This window comes from Microcebus murinus, chromosome 2 (genome assembly GCF_040939455.1).
Source record: "Microcebus murinus isolate Inina chromosome 2, M.murinus_Inina_mat1.0, whole genome shotgun sequence".
Taxonomy (NCBI): domain Eukaryota; kingdom Metazoa; phylum Chordata; class Mammalia; order Primates; family Cheirogaleidae; genus Microcebus; species Microcebus murinus.
Window position 1 is genome coordinate 2,541,576 of NC_134105.1, and position 17,279 is coordinate 2,558,854.

The 17,279-nt window shown below is 56.0% G+C and overlaps 2 protein-coding genes across 3 annotated transcripts; both read left to right on the top strand.

Annotated features, from left to right (window-relative positions):
• Window positions 1-1,733: 1,733 nt before the first annotated feature.
• On the top strand, window positions 1,734-9,848 carry PHF13 (PHD finger protein 13). Its single transcript, XM_012791521.3, has 4 exons — window positions 1,734-2,113; window positions 4,515-4,616; window positions 5,884-6,418; window positions 7,244-9,848. Exons 1-4 carry the CDS (start codon window positions 2,075-2,077, stop codon window positions 7,468-7,470), a joined length of 903 nt encoding a protein of 300 aa, XP_012646975.1. The 5' UTR covers window positions 1,734-2,074; the 3' UTR covers window positions 7,471-9,848.
• Window positions 9,849-10,606: 758 nt separating this feature from the next.
• THAP3 (THAP domain containing 3) lies at window positions 10,607-17,067 on the top strand. Of its 2 annotated transcripts, none has more exons than XM_075993469.1 (5): window positions 10,607-10,739; window positions 12,753-12,945; window positions 15,096-15,167; window positions 15,554-15,658; window positions 16,303-17,067. In XM_075993469.1, the coding sequence occupies exons 1-5, from the start codon at window positions 10,666-10,668 to the stop codon at window positions 16,585-16,587; spliced, it is 729 nt and encodes a 242-aa protein (XP_075849584.1). In that variant the 5' UTR covers window positions 10,607-10,665; the 3' UTR covers window positions 16,588-17,067. The 2 variants fall into 2 exon arrangements, with proteins under 2 accessions (XP_075849584.1, XP_012646974.1); XM_012791520.3 differs by having other exon boundaries at window positions 15,096-15,158.
• Window positions 17,068-17,279: the final 212 nt, after the last annotated feature.

The window sequence follows — 17,279 nt, forward strand, 5'->3', positions numbered from 1 at the left end:
ATAGGATAATAACCTTTTTTTTTTTATTAAAAAAATTTTTTTTTAATTTTATTTTCTTTTTTACTTCTTTTCAACATCGTACTGAATGGGGAGATAATAACCTTCTTAGCTCTTTTTATTCGGGCAGAATAAGTTGCACCTGGTGAATCTGACCCTGGGTAGCACTGGATAACCTCAGGATATTTGCTCTGGCCACAGTGATCAGGGAACATTCCAAATCCGTGGCTAAATCATTTGAATTTGACAATTCTGTAAGAAATTGTTAATAAAGTACTGACAGGCCAAGTCCAAAGTGTCTCTGTTTTTCTCTTAAGAATTTATCTGCTTTACCTCATAAAGCACCTCAATTTATCACCTCTGGGGAGCCCTCCAATGGGCTCTGATATTGCAGAAATAATAAAAGAACAATAACGGTAAACTACCATTTATTAAGCCAGGCACTAACTAAAAACTTTATAGTTTAGGCAACTGACGCTCAGAGAAACATTTCTAAGATAAACTCCGTTAACCACTCTAAATGTTTTCATCAGAATTATCTTAACAACTGAAATAGTAATAGCCAACTAATGTAGCATTCTGTCAAATAACCTCATCGTTCCAGTATGTCCAAGAGTCTGTTTTCTGATTTAAATAAAAAATTTGTCACTCCCCTTTAACAATTTGTCTTGGAAGCTATCAAATGTTACTGAATCATCTGCATTTTTGTATATTCATTTTTTCTTTTCAAATGGTTATCAAACGTGTTAAAGAACACCAGGGCAGTCAACTAAGTATTCAGAGTCAACCTTCAACATATAAAGTTGCAAAATACTTGGGGGTCTGGCATTTTAACACTGCCAGTGGTCAATTAAGTATCAATAAACAAGGTGACTGTAAATGTCAATACCAAATATCGCATACCATGTTTTCACCTCACCCTCCACCGTTGTAATCCTATGAAGAATATTTTCAGGATGTTGAGTGAGAAAACAGAGGTGGGGGGGGGTCCCAAGGTCAAGCGAAGGCGAAAACAAAAAACGAATTTAAGGCAAACATCGTTAAGACATTGACAACACTGGTATCGAGTTTTGTCTGTTTTTAATACACTAACCCGGCACCCAAAAGCGAAAACCGCAAATACCACGAAGAAAGAGCCTCGTCCAACCCCAGGCCTGTGGGGACCGGCCAGCGGTCCGCGGACACCCCGAGCTGGCAGCAGCCGGCCAGGACACCCGCAGCAGCGGAAACAAACTCGCTCCGCCCGGCCCAGGCGACGTCAGCGCCCCACCCCCGCCCCCCACTCCCGCCCGACCGCGGGGACCCCTGCCCCACAAAGGGGCGCAAACCCCAGGCGCCAGAGGAGAAAGACGAGGCGCCAGCCACCGCCACCGCCCCTCGCGACCCAGGCCGTCAGCACCGCCCCCGCCGTCCCGGCCAACCCCGCCTGCGGAGACCGAGGCGCGACCGCCCGCGCCGCCCCTCCCCCCAGCGGCCAGGCCGGCGCGAGCCCCCACCCCACCCCCGCTCCGGCGGCCCAGAGCCCCGAGGATACCGCCTCCGCACACCGACCGCCGCGGCGCGGAGCCCCATGGGAGCTGGAGTCCTCATGGCGGCCTTTGTGCGCCACTCTGGCGGGACCGCGACTACGGCCCCCACAATGCCCCTCGCCAGGCTCGCGCCACGCCCCCGCGCCCCCGCCTTCCAGTCGCCACCGGACTACATTTCCCGACAGCCCCCGCGGCTCTCCCGCCCTCCCTCCCGAGACACGAGCCGAACTGGGCGTCAGGTCGGGGAGCCGGTCGGGTTCCCGCTCGCCGCCGCCGCCGCCCCCCGCAGCGACTCTCCCGCCTCTCCTGCCGCGCCGGCCGCGGGAGCTGCGTCGCCCACTCTGCTCGGCTGTGGAGCCGCCAGGCCGGGAGCACAGAGCCCGGGACGCGACACGCCGAGCCCCCCATCACCTTCGGCCGGGGCGACCCCTCCCGGGTCCGCCCTCGCCCTGCGCAGCCGCCGGAGCCCCCAGCCCCGAGCGGCGCCGCGGCCCCGCGGCCGCATCCCGGCCCCTGCACTCCCGCAGCCGCCGCCCCCCGCCCGGAACATGGACTCCGACTCCTGCGCCGCCGCCTTCCACCCGGAGGTGAGTGAAAGCTGTGCCCGGATCGCCCCCGACCACCTCCGCCGTGATCCTGCGCTCCCCGGGAAGCCGGACCCCCAGTCTCCCTGAGCGCCGCCTTCCCGCTCCCCCGGCTTTCCCTCAGCGCCCCCCGGGAGCCCCACCCCCGCCCCCTGCTCGGGCCCGCGCCCGGTTCTCTCCGCTGGCTCTAGCCTCGGTGTCCCTTCCCCGGACGTCCGCGTCCTCCCCGCGCCCTTTCCCCAGGGCCGCTGTGCCCACCCCTCTCCCCCGGGACGCTCCCTCCGGCCTCCGGTAGCCCCCGGACCTGTCGGCGCCCCCAGCCCCTCCCCGCGGGCCTGCTTACTCCGTCCTCGCCCGGGGGACGCCGTCCAAGCCGCCGCCCGCCCGTGCTCCCGCTTCTCTCGCAGGAGTCCCCCTCCCCCTCCCGGGGGCTCGCGGCCCCCTCCGGACGGGGCTCGGCTCGGCGCAGCCCCCGCTGCTCCCCTAATCCCCCGGGCCCGGCGGCCCGCGCCCCGCCCCCTGACTCCGCGCGAGGCCCGATCGGCCCCCGCCGCCCCCGGTGCTCGGGGGCCCGCGTCCTTAGGAGTCCCCAGCCCTTCCAGAGACCTGGGCCTGGTCGCCCCCCCAGCCATCCCCAGGCGAGCTCGCCTCCCCCTGCGGGGCCCCCGCCCCCCAGCCCCCGCCCGCGGGCTCTGTTCGCTCCGCCCCGACTACTCACTCCCCCTCCTTCCGGGGATCGGCCCTCGGTACTCCGGGCCGTCCCCCCGCCGCGGCCCCGCGCGGTCCCCTCCCCCCGCCGAGGCTCGCCGGGTTTCGGGTGCGGGTCCGGCGACCGCGGGCGGGTGGGGGAGGGGAGGCGGCGCCGGGCGCTCGCGCGTCTCGTTGCGGCCCTGGGGGCTTCGCGGAGCCGCCCCGGGACCCCCAGATTCTGCCCGGCGCCCCCCCGCATCCCTGCGGGATGGGCCCGGCACCTTCCGGGGCCGAGTGTCTGCGGGGGGCGGTTTCCGCAGGAGCGCGGGGAGGGGGCCGCGCCGCCATCTGCCTTCCTGACGGCGGCCGGGCGGGCGGGCGCGGTGGGGGCGGTGCGGGCCCCCGCAGACCCCCGCGCGGTGTCCCCGCCCGCTGGGCGGGAGGGCGCCGCCGCCTTCCGCTGTGCGTCCCGGCTCCCAACCCACTTCTGCACGTTCCCCGCCGAAATAAAAGTTCTCCCCGGAGTTTGAGCACCGGGGCTTCGGCCCTCCCGCCCCGGCCGGCCAGCGTTTCCCGGGCTGGGGGCCGGGCCTCGCACGTGCGGGAAACGCCGGGCACCGCGCTGCGTTGCCTCCGGTCCCTGACGGGGCAGCCTTCGGCGTCCGAGGGGGTCGAGAGTATGTGGTTTGCCAGAGCCAAGTTGAGAAAATTCTTTTAAAAAGTGGACTCGGGAATAAAACCTGTGCGCGACTTGCCTGTGCCTCGCGGCTCTCCCGGGCCTCTGAGGGACGGGTGGGCCCGGGTCCCCTGCTCCCCCATTTCCCACTGGCTTGCACCTAGCAGGGCCTTGGGTCCCAGGCTCTGGAAATACTGAGCACCTAGATAAGGATGGGGAGCGTGGGGGTGATAAAGTGCTTAAAGGAAATCTCCGTAAACATGCTGGTCGAGTAAACAGTAATAAAGCACAGCTGTTTTGCCTGGAAGCAAATAAGGGCTCTTTCTCCCATTGTGGGCGCCTAGGAGAAAATCCCTTCTTGTTTTGGGTGTTACTAGATTGAGTGAGGGAGGGACTCACAAGCAGAAATCTCTAGTATTGCATCTTAAATGTGCAGCTAAGCCTGGCAGGAATTCTTCTGGTTTATTCTCTGAGTTAGGAGAGTATGGGTGCGACTGTTGGAGGGGTGGGGGCCTCAGGTTGCCTTGGCTGGGCGAGGTCAAGTGTAATTCAGCTCCCCAGTCCTTCCCAGGTCAGAAGGTGGCAGTCTTCTGAGAGAGCTGACAGATAAGGGGTAGTTGATTTTTGAAATCGTTGAAAGTGCTTTACTTACTGCCACAGCGGCTGTTTGTATTCAAAATGGAAAAATCTAGCAAAAAAGCTAGTTATTAAGAGCTCCTGGATAGGCCTGCAGAGACTAACAGATAAGGTCAGAAAATGCCACATGAGCGCTAAGAAATAGACTTTTGTACGATCTTTTATCTCCCAGCCAGTTTCCCAACATTCTTGGCATAAAAATCTTAATACTCCTCTTTCAACTTTCTGAAAATGGTGTTATTTCTTGACCCGAACTTACCTTATCTTGTTTCTAGACTGTCTGTAAATCTAACAGTGTATTTTTTGAGTGGTTGACGATAAAAGCTCCAGCCTGCTTTGTTTCTGGGATTCCACCCAGAAGTGTCTCCTTCGAACATACTCTCTTTTCTCCCCTGGTAACAGGAGTACTCCCCCAGTTACAAGAGACGCAGGACTGTGGAGGACTTCAACAAATTCTGCACCTTTGTCTTGGCCTACGCTGGATACATCCCTTATCCGAAGGAGGTAAACTTCTGAGTTCTGGAGACCTTTCTTGCCGAGCAGTCATGCCGGGCGCCCTCACTGCATGCCCTGGGTGCCTGGAGGGACAGGGGGCCAGTGGATCTGGAAGATGTTGCTTGGGATGACCTGAGGCAGTGGTTCCGCAGAACTGTTTCTTGGGAACAGGTCAGCCAGGGAATTGGTTCCTAAAGCTGCAATAGAAAATGGAGGCTTGTCTAGAAATGGCTTGATAAACTTTCAAAGTTTATTTGTAAATGTTGTCTTTGATATCTGCTTACTCTTATTAATGGCCAGTAATTGCTGAGTGTTTGCTGTGGCCAGACACTGTTCTTGGCCCTTATATTGGTATGAGGTAGGGGCTATTTTTTATCCCCAGCTTAAAGATGGGGACACTGAGGTGCAGGGAGGGAACTGCCTTGTTCTAGGTCAGCAGCTAATTAGTGGTGGAGCTTAGGGTTCAAGGAGATGTGTGGATGGGGGTGGACACCCTTTCTCTCTGGTAGCCTCCTGGTTGCTGTGAAGACAACACACTGGAGCCTTCAGGGACTCGTGGTTAGGAGCCACGCAGGAGAAGATCTCCTTTTCCCTGCTGAGAGGGCAGACTGGCCAGAGCTGGTGTGGGGCCCCAGCGTCAGAGAACTTGTTCATATTGGTTAAACTAAAAATAAAAGAATCCAGGATTTCTAGGTTTCCAAATCCCAGCACTGGTTTATTATTTCCACTTGCCACATGGTGGATAGTTCTTGCCTTGTACCAAGCCGAGTTCCACTATTTGAAGATAATGTGCTCGAATGATCTGAAGGAGCCATAGAGTTCAGCTCACTGCTTTGGGGCAGTAATTACCTACTTTGATTTTGTAATATTTTGGGATGTCTCTAGTTTTTTAAAAGTGTCAAGAAATTCTCAAAGGTAATTTAAATTCAATTAATTAAAAAAATGTATCTCTTGGGAAAAGCAAGGGGAAGGAGAGGTTTTATAGTCAGGGAGAGGTAAGAGGACGGGAGAGGGCGTCTGTAGCGTCTTTTCCACAGATGCCTGTTGAATGTCGGCTGATTTCTTGGCTGAGAGTTTAGCAAGGGAAGGTGTTTTTGCCTCTGGTGGCGTCATATTAAACTAGTAATGTCGCTGCTGTTTCTCTGAGAACTGAGCAGCCCAGGGCTGTGCGCACCCATCGCTGGAGGCTTGCCCTGGCTAGGGGAGGGCTGGGGTTGCTCTGCCCGGGGCTAGGCTCAGTAATCAGAACCCGCCACCTTTGCCTCCATCCTTGTAGGAACTCCCTTTGAGGAGCAGCCCCAGCCCTGCCAACAGCACTGCTGGCACCATTGACAGTGATGGCTGGGATGCTGGTTTCACCGACATCGCGTCCTCGGTGCCCTTGCCAGTCTCTGACCGTTGCTTTAGCCACCTGCAGCCCACTCTCCTGCAACGAGCCAAGCCCAGCAACTTCCTGCTGGACAGAAAGAAGACAGACAAGCTGAAGAAGAAGAAGAAGAGGAAGCGAAGGGACAGCGACGTGCCCGAGAAGGATGGGTACAGGGGTGGCTTGCTGAAGCTGGACGCTGCTGATCCGTACGGGGAGACCCCCACAAGTCCCACCTTGCAGGATATTCCCCAGGCCCCCAGTGACCCCTGCTCAGGCTGGGACTCTGACACACCCTCGAGTGGATCTTGTGCCACGGTGTCACCTGATCAGGTCAAAGAAATAAAAACTGAAGGCAAACGGACTATCGTCCGGCAGGGAAAGCAGGTGGTGTTCCGAGATGAGGACAGCACCGGCAATGATGAGGACATAATGGTGGACTCAGGTAAGTGTCCCTGAAGGGTGGACCCACTTGTTGGCTGGTGGTTAGAAGAGGTTATTTTAAGTGGTCATCTCTGGGGCAGAGGGTTGGGTCCTTTTCATGGATTATGACAGCAGAGTGCCCCACCATCTCCAGGGAGGAGGAAAATGCAGGAAGGTGGATACCTAGGGGCTCAGGAAGGGGTTGACGCTGCTAGAGAGAGCTGGGACCTCGAGACAGACCTCACAATATAAAGATCATGGGGCTCATAAGTAAGCATCTCCTGGGTAATAGCTGGTCGCCCCACACTTCAATGCCTTTTGTGCATTTTCTGCGTTTTTTTTTTTTTTTTTTTTTGAGACAGCGTCTCGCTTTGTTGCCCAGGCTAGAGTGAGTGCCGTGGCGTCAGCCTAGCTCACAGCAACCTCAAACTCCTGGGCTCAAGCGATCCTCCTGCCTCAGCCTCCCAAGTAGCTGGGACTACAGGCATGTGCCACCATGCCCGGCTAATTTTTTCTATATATATTAGTTGGCCAATTAGTTTCTTTCTATTTATAGTAGAGACGGGGTCTCGCTCTTGCTCAGGCTGGTTTCGAACTCCTGACCTCGAGCAATCCGCCCGCCTCGGCCTCCCAGAGAGCTAGGATTACAGGCGTGAGCCACCGCGCCCGGCCCATTTTCTGCGTTTTTCAGAGAGAAGTGTCATCATTAAGCGACGTTGAAAGCATTTTTGTTAGTGGAGTAACAGGTCTCGTCAACACTCAGCTGCTCTCCTTGCTGGATGTGCAGCTTCCTGGTGGAGAGGGGCTGAAAGTTACTTTCCATCCTCATGTGTTTCTTTCCTTCCAGATGATGATTCCTGGGACCTTGTCACCTGCTTCTGCATGAAGCCATTTGCAGGCCGCCCTATGATCGAGTGTAACGAGTGTCACACCTGGATTCACCTGTCCTGTGCCAAAATCCGGAAATCCAATGTTCCGGAAGTGTTTGTCTGCCAAAAGTGCCGGGACTCCAAGTTTGACATCCGCCGCTCCAACCGCTCCCGTATGGGCTCCCGGAAGCTGTTTCTGGACTGACTACGGGCGGGCGAGGAGGCTGCCTCCAGGAATCCGAAGGGACGGCGGGCTTTCTGGGCCCTCTCTTAGTTGAGCACAGAACTCTCCGCTCTGGTGCGGGCAGATCCCTGCCATTCAGGTGCCTAAGCAAAAGGACAGGCTGTCCAAGGTAGAAACTGTACATAGTGACCGAATAAAATCTTCGTTGGCCAAAGCTGCTGCCAGAGCTGTGTTCTCTGCAGTGGAGGTGGACTAAACACCCAAGTGCAGTGGGTTTGGTTCAGCTGAAAATAAGGGTACATGGTAGTCGTGAGTTTTTGCTATCATTGTTAACAAGTTCCCGCTGACTGGAACAAGTGCTAGCTGTTATTCCTGCTTCCACTGTGTTGGGGAGAGGAGTTGTTCGGTTTCCCCGGCCTGTTAACGAACAGCCATACGTGTAAGCTTTTTCTTGTGTGTTAAGTCTTTTACCAAAAGTGTCTGTACAGCACCCATCAGAGCTGCCCCTTAGTGGCCTGCCCTCTGCCTCGGCTGCTGCTGGTCCTCCGCAGGAGCCCTCTGGCCTCACTCTGAGAGGAGCCATGCGGTGGCAGGCTAGCTCGTGGTTCTTAGGTTTCCTTCTGTTTGTTAAAAGGGACAATGTGGCCGCTTCTCTGTGGAAAGGGGGGTTGGTTGGTTGAGGTGGCCTGTGTTCATAACTCAGTTTCCTGTTTTGCACGATGTAAAAAATCTGTTTTTTTGCACGATACAGCCAAAAGTACTGGCCGATTCCTTGCTGAGTGCCCTTTCTCCAGGTGGTGTGTGAGGTGTTGGGGTGAGGCCTAGGCTAGTGGGTTGCAGGTGTGGGGGCATTTAGGTTCATTCCTCATCTCTTCCCCTCACCTTACTCTGGTAGCAACATAAAGGACAGGCAATCACTGGAACCCAAATGGGGTTCCTCTGAATTATGGGTAAAGGAGAATTGGGAGGGAGGCCTCTCCTATGCGTGGGTCTTAATATGCCCTTTACACAGGCTGGCCTGCTGGTTCCACAGGGCAAGGTTAGGACTTGAGTCCTCTTTTTGGTTTACGTTGGTGAGTTAGTGATAGGGTAACAGAGGCCTTCAGGAATGTTCCATTGAACTGTGCAGAGCTCCTCAGATCTCCACTAGCATCCTGAACTGGGGAGGCCCCTGTGAGGGCCAGCTCTGGAGAAGCCAGGGAGTTTGCACCGGAAGCCCCTGCAGAACTCTGTTCAAGGGCAGTGTACCCGGGACACTGGTGGTTCTGGCGCTGGGAGGGGAGGAGGGCTTCAGCTTTCTCCAAAATTGATATTGCTCTTTAGCAGTTCAAGTTCTTGTTCTCAAATATGTTTTGTAAATTGATGGGTATGTTTTCATAAGCATTGTTTCTCCTAAGGCATGGAAAGGGAAGAATGCCCCAAGTTAGTCATGTTTATTTGCAGCAGGATGGGCCTGTGGGATCCCTGCCAGGGGCTTCCCCTTCATGTGGCACCTTTGTGCAGGGCCACCAGGCACACTTTCCCACGTTCTCACTGAAGCAACAAGGGGTTTGGACCATAATTTGGCTATTCAGATCTCATGTTTTTGTCCTAGAATCTTTCACACTTGTCCAGTCAACTGTCTTATTTTTTAAAAAATACTCTGTTGCTTGTATTAACATACAGGTAGAGAGAAAGTTTCTGAAACCCAGTTTATTGTGAAGCTCACCAAGGGAGATGTTCTGTAGAGAAAATAGTAAGCTGGTTTAGAAACAACCTTCTCTCCAGACAGTTATCTGGCTCTGACTAGGGCAGACATCCAGGACAAGGCGGAGAGGAATTTGCCAAAGATCTGCCCCATGACAATGCCTGTCCAGTGTCCTCACCATGACAGTAACCAAAGTTCCAAAGTGTTTTTCTTCTTTTTTAAAAAACTCCATAAGATTTTTAAAGTGCATGTGAAGAATATGACTGATTTTAGAGTGGAACTGCCAATCTGCCAATTGTTACATGATTGTTACATGTGTGGGAAGGTTTGATGCCTCTGGAATGCATTTGATACTCATCTCCATTTCTGTTTCCTTGATTGCATTTTTGTTCTTTTAACAGATCTATCCCTGTGGGTGGTGTCTTAAAAAGTCAGACACCTTTGTTTTTGTTTTAGATTGAGCTGGGCAGCTGCAATCAGCTTCTATATGCAAATTAGGCATGATCCATCCAGGGGCTCCTGGTTGGTGGCTAATGAAGGGAGGGAAAGATGTTACCCCTAAAGTAGGCCCCTTCCACGGGCTTTGGCCAGGCCAGACACTTAACATCGTTTACATGGTTCTGTGTAATTTTAAAGTTTATGTGTATAAAGCGAAGCTGTTTCTGTGAAACTGTATATTTTGTAAATAAATATATTGCTACTTTGAGGTTCATGTCTAGTTTCAGGTGCTTGTGTTCTGTGCTGAAGGACAATTGTGTTTCTCCTCCTCCCATCACCTCCCCAAACTGTGATCACCTGAGGACTCTGGGAAGTTCAAGTCTGAGTTTGTGTTTAGCAAACTCAAAAATGCCCAGGGTTCTTAAAATACTTTTCTAGTGATTCTTCAGGAACAAACTATAGTGTGAGTAGACATGAATAGCTTTCAGTTTCTCTGTCAAATTCTGGATTAGTTTCTTAAACCCTGGTGAGTGATGCACCTGCTTTGTGAGGCTGCAGCCCCAGAGGCGCTGCGAGCCCAGGATGGGACTGTCACCGATGTTCACTCTTGGGGTTCCTAGTGCCTGATCTTCTGGCCTCTGAGACCAACAGTGGCCAACTAGACCCTTCTGCGACATCAGAGCCCAAACCTGCTTATTAACACCTCTCGAGGCCTTCATATTGACTAAAGTGGGGGTTGGGTCTTCCTGATTGCCAGGGATCCCAGGCTGTTAGTGGTGTGTCTTGCTTGGGGGACTGGGGGGGGGGAGCGGCTGTAGCGAACCACGGTGAGACTTGCACCGGCCCAAGCTTGGGGGTTGGGCTTCGGGCTTGAGTTGTGGCCAGGAGCACCCCTTGACGTGGCGCCCAGGGCCCACCCGACCCTGGGGCGACACGAGTCGCGGGGACCTCCGGGTGAGCGCGCCCTGGAGCCAGACCAGGCCCGCCTCCCGCTCCCGGCGCCCCGCCCCGCCCGGTCCTGCTCCCGCCCCGCGCGCCCTGCGGGCTCCGCCGCCGCCATCTTTGTTAGGGGCAGCGGCCCTGGCCTGGAGATGCCGAAGTCGTGCGCGGCCCGGCAGTGCTGCAACCGCTACAACAGCCGCAGGAAGCAGCTCACCTTCCACCGGTGAGAGCCGGGGCGCCGGGGGCGCGGGAGGCCCGGACCTGGGGCCCCCGGAGGAGCTCGGAGGCCTCGGCGCGTCGAGCGGGGACGCTGGGGAGGCCCGAGGACGTGCGGCCGCCGGCCCGGGGGACGGGCCGGGGTCCCGGGCCCAGGAGGCCAGCGCCGCCTCGGCCTGGCCGCGGGGACAGCGGCGGAGCAGCCGGCCCGCGGCCGCACGGCCTTCTGGAATGACTTTGGGGTTTGGGCGTGTATGGCCCGGCTGGCGTCACGGCCGCGTTCCCAGCCGCGGCCGGGAACGTATCGGGTGCTCGGCCGGAGGAATGCGCCGTGGGGCGGTGGTCGGCCTTGCGGCGTGCGGGCGCCCTGCTAAGCCCCCGCCGTGCGTCTTGTCGTGAAGGGAGGACCTGGGCGGCTGCAGTGGAGGAACGAGAACCCTCCAGGGGTGTCAGGGCGGTGGGGAAGGGACTTGGCGGGGGGCGTGGGAGATGATGGAGACTTAGGAGTCTGCCCTCGCCCTCCCAGGACCGCCGTTCCCCAGCGCGCCCAGTCTGCCGCCCTGCCCAGGAGAGCGTGTCCTCGCCCTCCGGGGCACTGGGAATGTCGCACACTTTCTCCAAGGTTTCTCTGCCCCCTTTAGAGCACAGCTCCTCAGTGTGTCTTGAGCCCATTGTTCGCATTCCCTCTTCCCCCTCCCCATTACACTCTGTTTTGTAATAAATGCTTTGATTGAAGTATAACATGCAGAAAAATGAACAGATCTTAAACACCCAGCCCAACGGGTTGACACCAAGTAAACACCATTGAATTAGAATGTTACAGCTCCCGGAGACCCTGCACCTAGACCATCTTCTCCCACCTGCCCACAGGGAGCTGTGGTCTGCTTTCTATCAGAGTGGCCTGCAGTTCATTCCATTTGACCACTGCGTAGTACTCCATTAAATGCAGATACCGGAATTTATCTGTTTTACAATTGAAGGGCATTTGGGTGGCCCCATGTTTTGGCTGTGACAAACACACTGTTCTGGACAGCCTTGCTGGGACTTGTCTTCTGGTGCATGCATCTGCTTGTTTCCACTGGGTATATACCTGGGGATGGAGTTGCCTCTTGTTCTCTCCTGAAGCCATTCCCACCGCTCCCACAAAAGAGCAATGTCCAGTCACCAGTGAGCCTTATGATACCAGATCCAGGGTTCAGCCTCTGTAGCATTTGACACAACTGATCATTGACGCCTGGATTGCTTTTCCCATTTGGCCTGTAGGACACTTCTCTGCCCTCTTCCTTTGTCATAGGTGTTGGAGCACTTGGGAGGTGGGCCACGGCCCAGTGATGGTCCTCATACAAGCTTGCTGCCCAGGACACCGATCTCATCCAGGTTTATGGGTTAAGCAGAGTTCCCCCCACACTGACATCTCCAGACACGTGTGTCCACCTGCCACTCCAGCACATGGACAATCTAAAAAGCACCTCAAATTTAACACCTAACATACAAAGCAAACTTGTGATCCCCCAACATGCTCCTTCTATAGCCACTGCCACCTGAAACACAAACCACCTTCCTTCTGTATTCTACGGTCCGCAGGCAAACCTTGCTGCCTGGTTTTCAGAATGCATCCAGCTCGGCCCTCTCATGGTTTACCAGCCATCTCATCTCCCCTTTCTAGGCGGTAGGGTCCTTGAGGCGGGGACTTTCTTACTCACTCTCACATCCCAGCACCAAGAACAGGGCCCTGCACGTGGCAGGCTCCTGAAGCAATGAATGAAGACTCCTGGCAAATGGAGCTTCAAAAACAGCTAATTTGGGCACATGGGCTATGTTCGTGGTCTCAGGTTTCCTATTAAGGATGCTGTGAACAGCCATGATAGAAGCTTCCAGAAATTTGATGTGATTTAATGAAGTACTGAATTTCCAAAGCTGCCCAGTGAAATACTCTGTGGCGGTGTGGACATTCTACAAGACTCTGAAGTGCTGAATTCATCTCTGCTAGATCTCTCACATCTCCTGCCTCGGCCCATAGGTTCCCATTCAGCCGCCCGGAGCTGCTGAAGGAATGGGTGCTGAACATCGGCCGGGGCAACTTCAAGCCCAAGCAGCACACGGTCATCTGCTCTGAACACTTCAAGCCCGAGTGCTTCAGTGCTTTTGGGAACCGCAAGAACCTGAAGCACAACGCCGTGCCCACGGTGTTTGCCTTTCAGGACCCCACGCAGGTAGGAACACGGGGCTGCCTTTTGTTGTTGCAGATCCGATCTGCACAATCCACCCAGCAGTTGGGGGGTGGGGGTGGCATTTGCAGGCCAAGTGGAGGCCAAGAACTACAGTGAAAGCAGCACTGTCAAGCCTCTGGGGTCCAGAACCCTGTGTCCTTGCTGGCCATGACCTTCGCTTTAAAAGAAGTCATACTTTAAAGCCGCTTTAAGTCATGCTCCACACCAGGATGCTGCTGAAGAAGGCGGGTGGCGCACGCTCTAGGAGCTCGGTCCTTGCTGTTTTGCCGACTGGGTCTCCCATGGGCTCGGGACCAGCAGGCTCGGTATTGCATTCGGAGGCCGTCAGGGCTTGGCGGTGGTGCCACTGCCGTTTAGGTCCTGCCGCGTGCTGCTGGGCCTGTGCTGACGGGTGAAGGCAGGTAGCTGGGTCGGGGGAACGGAAGGATGTTGCCAGGGCAGTGGAGGAGGGAGAGCTGGGGACAGTGGGCAGAGGCTTGCGGTGGAAGAGATTTGGGCCCGTTCAGGAACAGTACTGATCCAGGCTGGAGGGTCACCCGATGCTGGTTCCGGTCAGGACCCCCTTCTGGGTTTACAGGTGGCAGACAGCAGAGCGGGGAGCAGGCGCTCTCCCGTGTCTTCTCCTGGAGGCACGAATCCCACCAGGAGGGCTCCGCTCTCACGACCCAGTTACCTCCAAAAGGCCCCACCTCCTAACACCATCACGTTGGGGGCCATGAGTGTCAACATGGGGGTTTTGGGGGGACATAAACATTCAGTCCATGGCAGCGGGACGAATGTGGCTTTGGAAGGCTCCCTCTGGCCGCAGGTAGAGAGTGCCTCGGTTGGAAGCTGTGTCCTAGCCGAGTGCAGTCTGGGCCTCGGCTGAAGGTGGGGTGCAGGGAGGAGGCAGGTGGACGCGGGGATGGATTTGCAGACCTGGCAGGCTAGGGTGGTCAGGGAGGCGGAGCTTGCTGAGCCCCTGGGGAGTTTGGTCCCATGCGCGTGGATTTGACGCACCCATGGGATACTGAGGTCGACACATCTGCGTGGGGGCGGTGTGCGGGTTTGGCTTAGGAGACAGCTCACAAACAGCTGGACATTGACGCCACGAGGGAGGACTGTTGAATCCGAGTGTGGGCACACAGGATGCACCCACTGCAACAGGAAGGCAAAGCAGGGGTGGGACGAGCACGAGGCCACAGGCACCTGTGCTGGCTGAGTTTATTCAGGGAAGGGAGCCCGGAGTGGAAGAGTGGAAGCCGGGAGTCAGACTGCAGGGCTGGCGTGGTGGATGTGTGTTGGCAAACATGCCCCAGGTGGCCACATGCCGCTGTCCCTGCTCTCAAGTTCTCCAGGAAGGCCCTCCCCACGCCCCGCTGGCCCTCCCGCCCCTTGGTCTTCCAGCACCTGCTCCGCTTGGCTTTTCCTTCAGGTTTCGGTCTCCTCCCTTGAATGTAAGCTCCACGAGGGCCGGGACTTCGTTTCCCTGCTGTATGTCCAACAAGCAGCGCGTCGCCTGGCACAAAGTGGGTGCATGTTTGTTAATAAATGGGGTACAGTTTAGTCACTTTCACATATTTGTGTAAAATGTTTGTCCCTGAAGTAAGGTCATGGTTTAACAACTGGGGTGAGGACATCTGCAGTCCCAGTCCTTGGTGATTCTGCTGCCAGGCTGGTGGGAGACGCTGACTGTGGCCCCCTTGGGCTCAGGCAGGCTCTGCTCTAAGGTCACCACACCTGGCAGGCCTGGGGACTACGGGGTCTGCATTGGTGGTGCCAAGGGTGAGATGAGTGCTCTGCCACTCCTGGGACAAACAGTTATTGAGGCAGGATGCCAGGCCCTTGGGTGACAGGCATGAATCTGGTCTCTGGCTTAACAGGGACCTGCTCAGGGGCCACTGACCATGATTTGGGGACATCTTTGGAGAAGGAAAACACCAAGTAGGTGGTGAGAGCCGGGCCAGGCCTCTGGTCAGTTTAATTGAACAAATGCTCCTTAGACATGGCAGGCACCGGGCCAAGCATGGGGACTATGAGGGGACCGAGGCCTGCGCCTGGTTGTGAGGGATTTTGGGGTCCGCAGGTCTTCTCGTCCTCCCAAGCAAGCAGCCATGCAGCCCGTCTGATCCGCTCGTGTGTGTCTCTTGCAGCTGGTGAGGGAGAACACAGACCCTGCCGGCGAGAGAGGAAATGCCAGCTCGCAGAAAGAAAAGGTATATCAGGTACCCAGGCCGTTCATGGGAACATTGAAATCATGCTGTGGGATGAGACAGAGCAGGTAGTGTCTGCCCAGAAAGGCTGCCTGCGAGGCTCTGCCGTTTTCCTAGCGAGGGGAAGCCCAAGCTCTTAGGCTTCCTGCTTTCTTTGCAATATTGGAGAATTCCCTTTTGGTAGTGAGGCTCACGCCTGGTCCCTTGAGGTTCCCGTTCCAGTGTGTGTAGGAGGGAGAAGATGGCTGTTTATGCTGCTGCATACCCTGGAGCTGGTCCCTGGCTGTAGCTGCTTCCCCAGATGGCGTGAGGGGATTACTCAGGATGGACAGGGAACAGCTGGGGTGGATCCCGTGTCTCTGGCCACCACCTGCCTGATTGCACCCTACTGTCCCCAGGTCCTCCCTGAGGCAGGGGCTGAGGAGCACAGCCCCGGGAGAAACATGGACACCGCACTCGAAGAGCTTCAGCTGCCCCCGAATGCTGAAGGCCCCACCAAACAGGTAAGACGCTGGGTTGAGTACGAAGGCAGCATGTGGTTGGTCAGTCTCAGCCTGAGAGGATTGCTTCAAACATAGTGGAAACTGGTTCCCAAAATACCTGCCACGTGAGAACCACCACAAACAGGGTATGTAGTCTTTTTTTTTCGAGACAGAGTCTCGCTTTGTTGCCCAGGCTAGAGTGAGTGCCGTGGCATCAGCCTAGCTCACAGCAACCTCAAACTCCTGGGCTCAAGCAATCCTGCTGCCTCAGCCTCCCGAGTAGCTGGGACTACAGGCATGCGCCACCATGCCCGGCTAATTTTTTCTATATATATTAGTTGGCCAATTAATTTCTTTCTATTTATAGTAGAGATGGGGGTCTTGCCCTTGCTCAGGCTGGTTTTGAACTCCTGACCTCCAGCAATCTGCCTGCCTCAGCCTCCCAGAGTGCTAGGGTTACAGGCGTGAGCCACCGCGCCCGGCCTGTAGTCTTGATTTCTGCAGTAAAATTGACCGCCGTGATTTGGGCGTACTTGGATTTCAGGAGAACATCAGGAAGTGAGTCCTGCCACGCAGGGCTGGTGCTGGGCCTCCTACCGCCCCATAGTGGCTTTGCCCATAGTGCCTTTGGGCAGCTGTCAGCTCTCACTCCCCTCTGTCCTCAGGTGTTGCCACACAGAGGGGAAGCAGCAGAGGCCCCTGGTCGGCCGGGCAGCCTCACAGCGCTGAGAAGGCCAGTCCCCACGCAGCCATCTGACCACAGCTACGCCCTTTTGGACTTAGACGCCCTGAAAAAAAAACTCTTCCTCACTCTGAAGGAAAACGACAAGCTCCGGAAGCGCTTGAAGGCCCAGAGGATGGTGATGCGAAGGATGTCCAGCCGCCTCCGGGCCCACAGAGACGGGCAGCGGGGACCCCAGGCCAGGCCTCGGCCAGAGCAGCGGCGCTGAGCCCGACAGGTTCTGGGACATGGGGGCAGCAGTGGCTGGCACCAGGGCCAGGCACTGGATCCGGGGCTCTGGCCCTGGGTATTTCTGTATGCTGCCAACGTAGAGAACGCTGGCCATGAGCTTGCTGGACAAGGGATTAGACAGTAGCCAAGCTAGCTGGTGAGGAGCCCGAACAGTCTGCTGTGACGTTTAGAGGCCTTAGGCTGGGAGCGTGCATCCCTGGGCGCGACAAGCTCAGTGGTCCTGCAGTAACAGAAGTCCATCTGAGGCCGGTTTCTGGACTGCTGTCCTTTCGGCACACGCTGAGCCAGCGCTGCACTTCCCTGAGGGAGCGGCTGACCCCACGGTAGGGCGAGTGGGTCCCTCCATCAGCCTGGACAGCTGGCTCAAGATGGCCGAGACTGGTCTCTGTTCTCAGGAGCAGCTCCTCTCCTGGCCTGGTTTGAGTGAGCAACAAACATAATAAAGTGTCTTTCTATACTGTGGTGTTTCCTCCTCCATTCAGAGTTTTCTGTTTCCTTACTCCAAAGACTGACTTCCTATTTCCTGTTACGGAGTGGGCAGGGTGGGACTGCCCGCCCCCCCCCCCCAAATTGTGCTTTTGGTTAAGAAAGAGAAACTAAACATCCTAATTGATTTCTTCACTTTGGGTGCTATTTCTTAGCAAATGTTTAATGCAGAAAATGGAACCA

Bases quoted from the DNA above. Each gene is read 5' to 3' on its own strand.
- PHF13 (XM_012791521.3), top strand. From the start codon at position 2,075: ATGGACTCCGACTCCTGCGCCGCCGCCTTCCACCCGGAG. The intron at 4,617-5,883 runs GTAAACTTCTGA...CCATCCTTGTAG, and splicing joins ACATCCCTTATCCGAAGGAG to GAACTCCCTTTGAGGAGCAG. The intron at 6,419-7,243 runs GTAAGTGTCCCT...CTTTCCTTCCAG, and splicing joins GGACATAATGGTGGACTCAG to ATGATGATTCCTGGGACCTT.
- THAP3 (XM_075993469.1), top strand. From the start codon at position 10,666: ATGCCGAAGTCGTGCGCGGCCCGGCAGTGCTGCAACCGCTACAACAGC. The intron at 12,946-15,095 runs GTAGGAACACGG...TGTCTCTTGCAG, and splicing joins CCTTTCAGGACCCCACGCAG to CTGGTGAGGGAGAACACAGA. The intron at 15,168-15,553 runs GTACCCAGGCCG...TACTGTCCCCAG, and splicing joins AGAAAGAAAAGGTATATCAG to GTCCTCCCTGAGGCAGGGGC.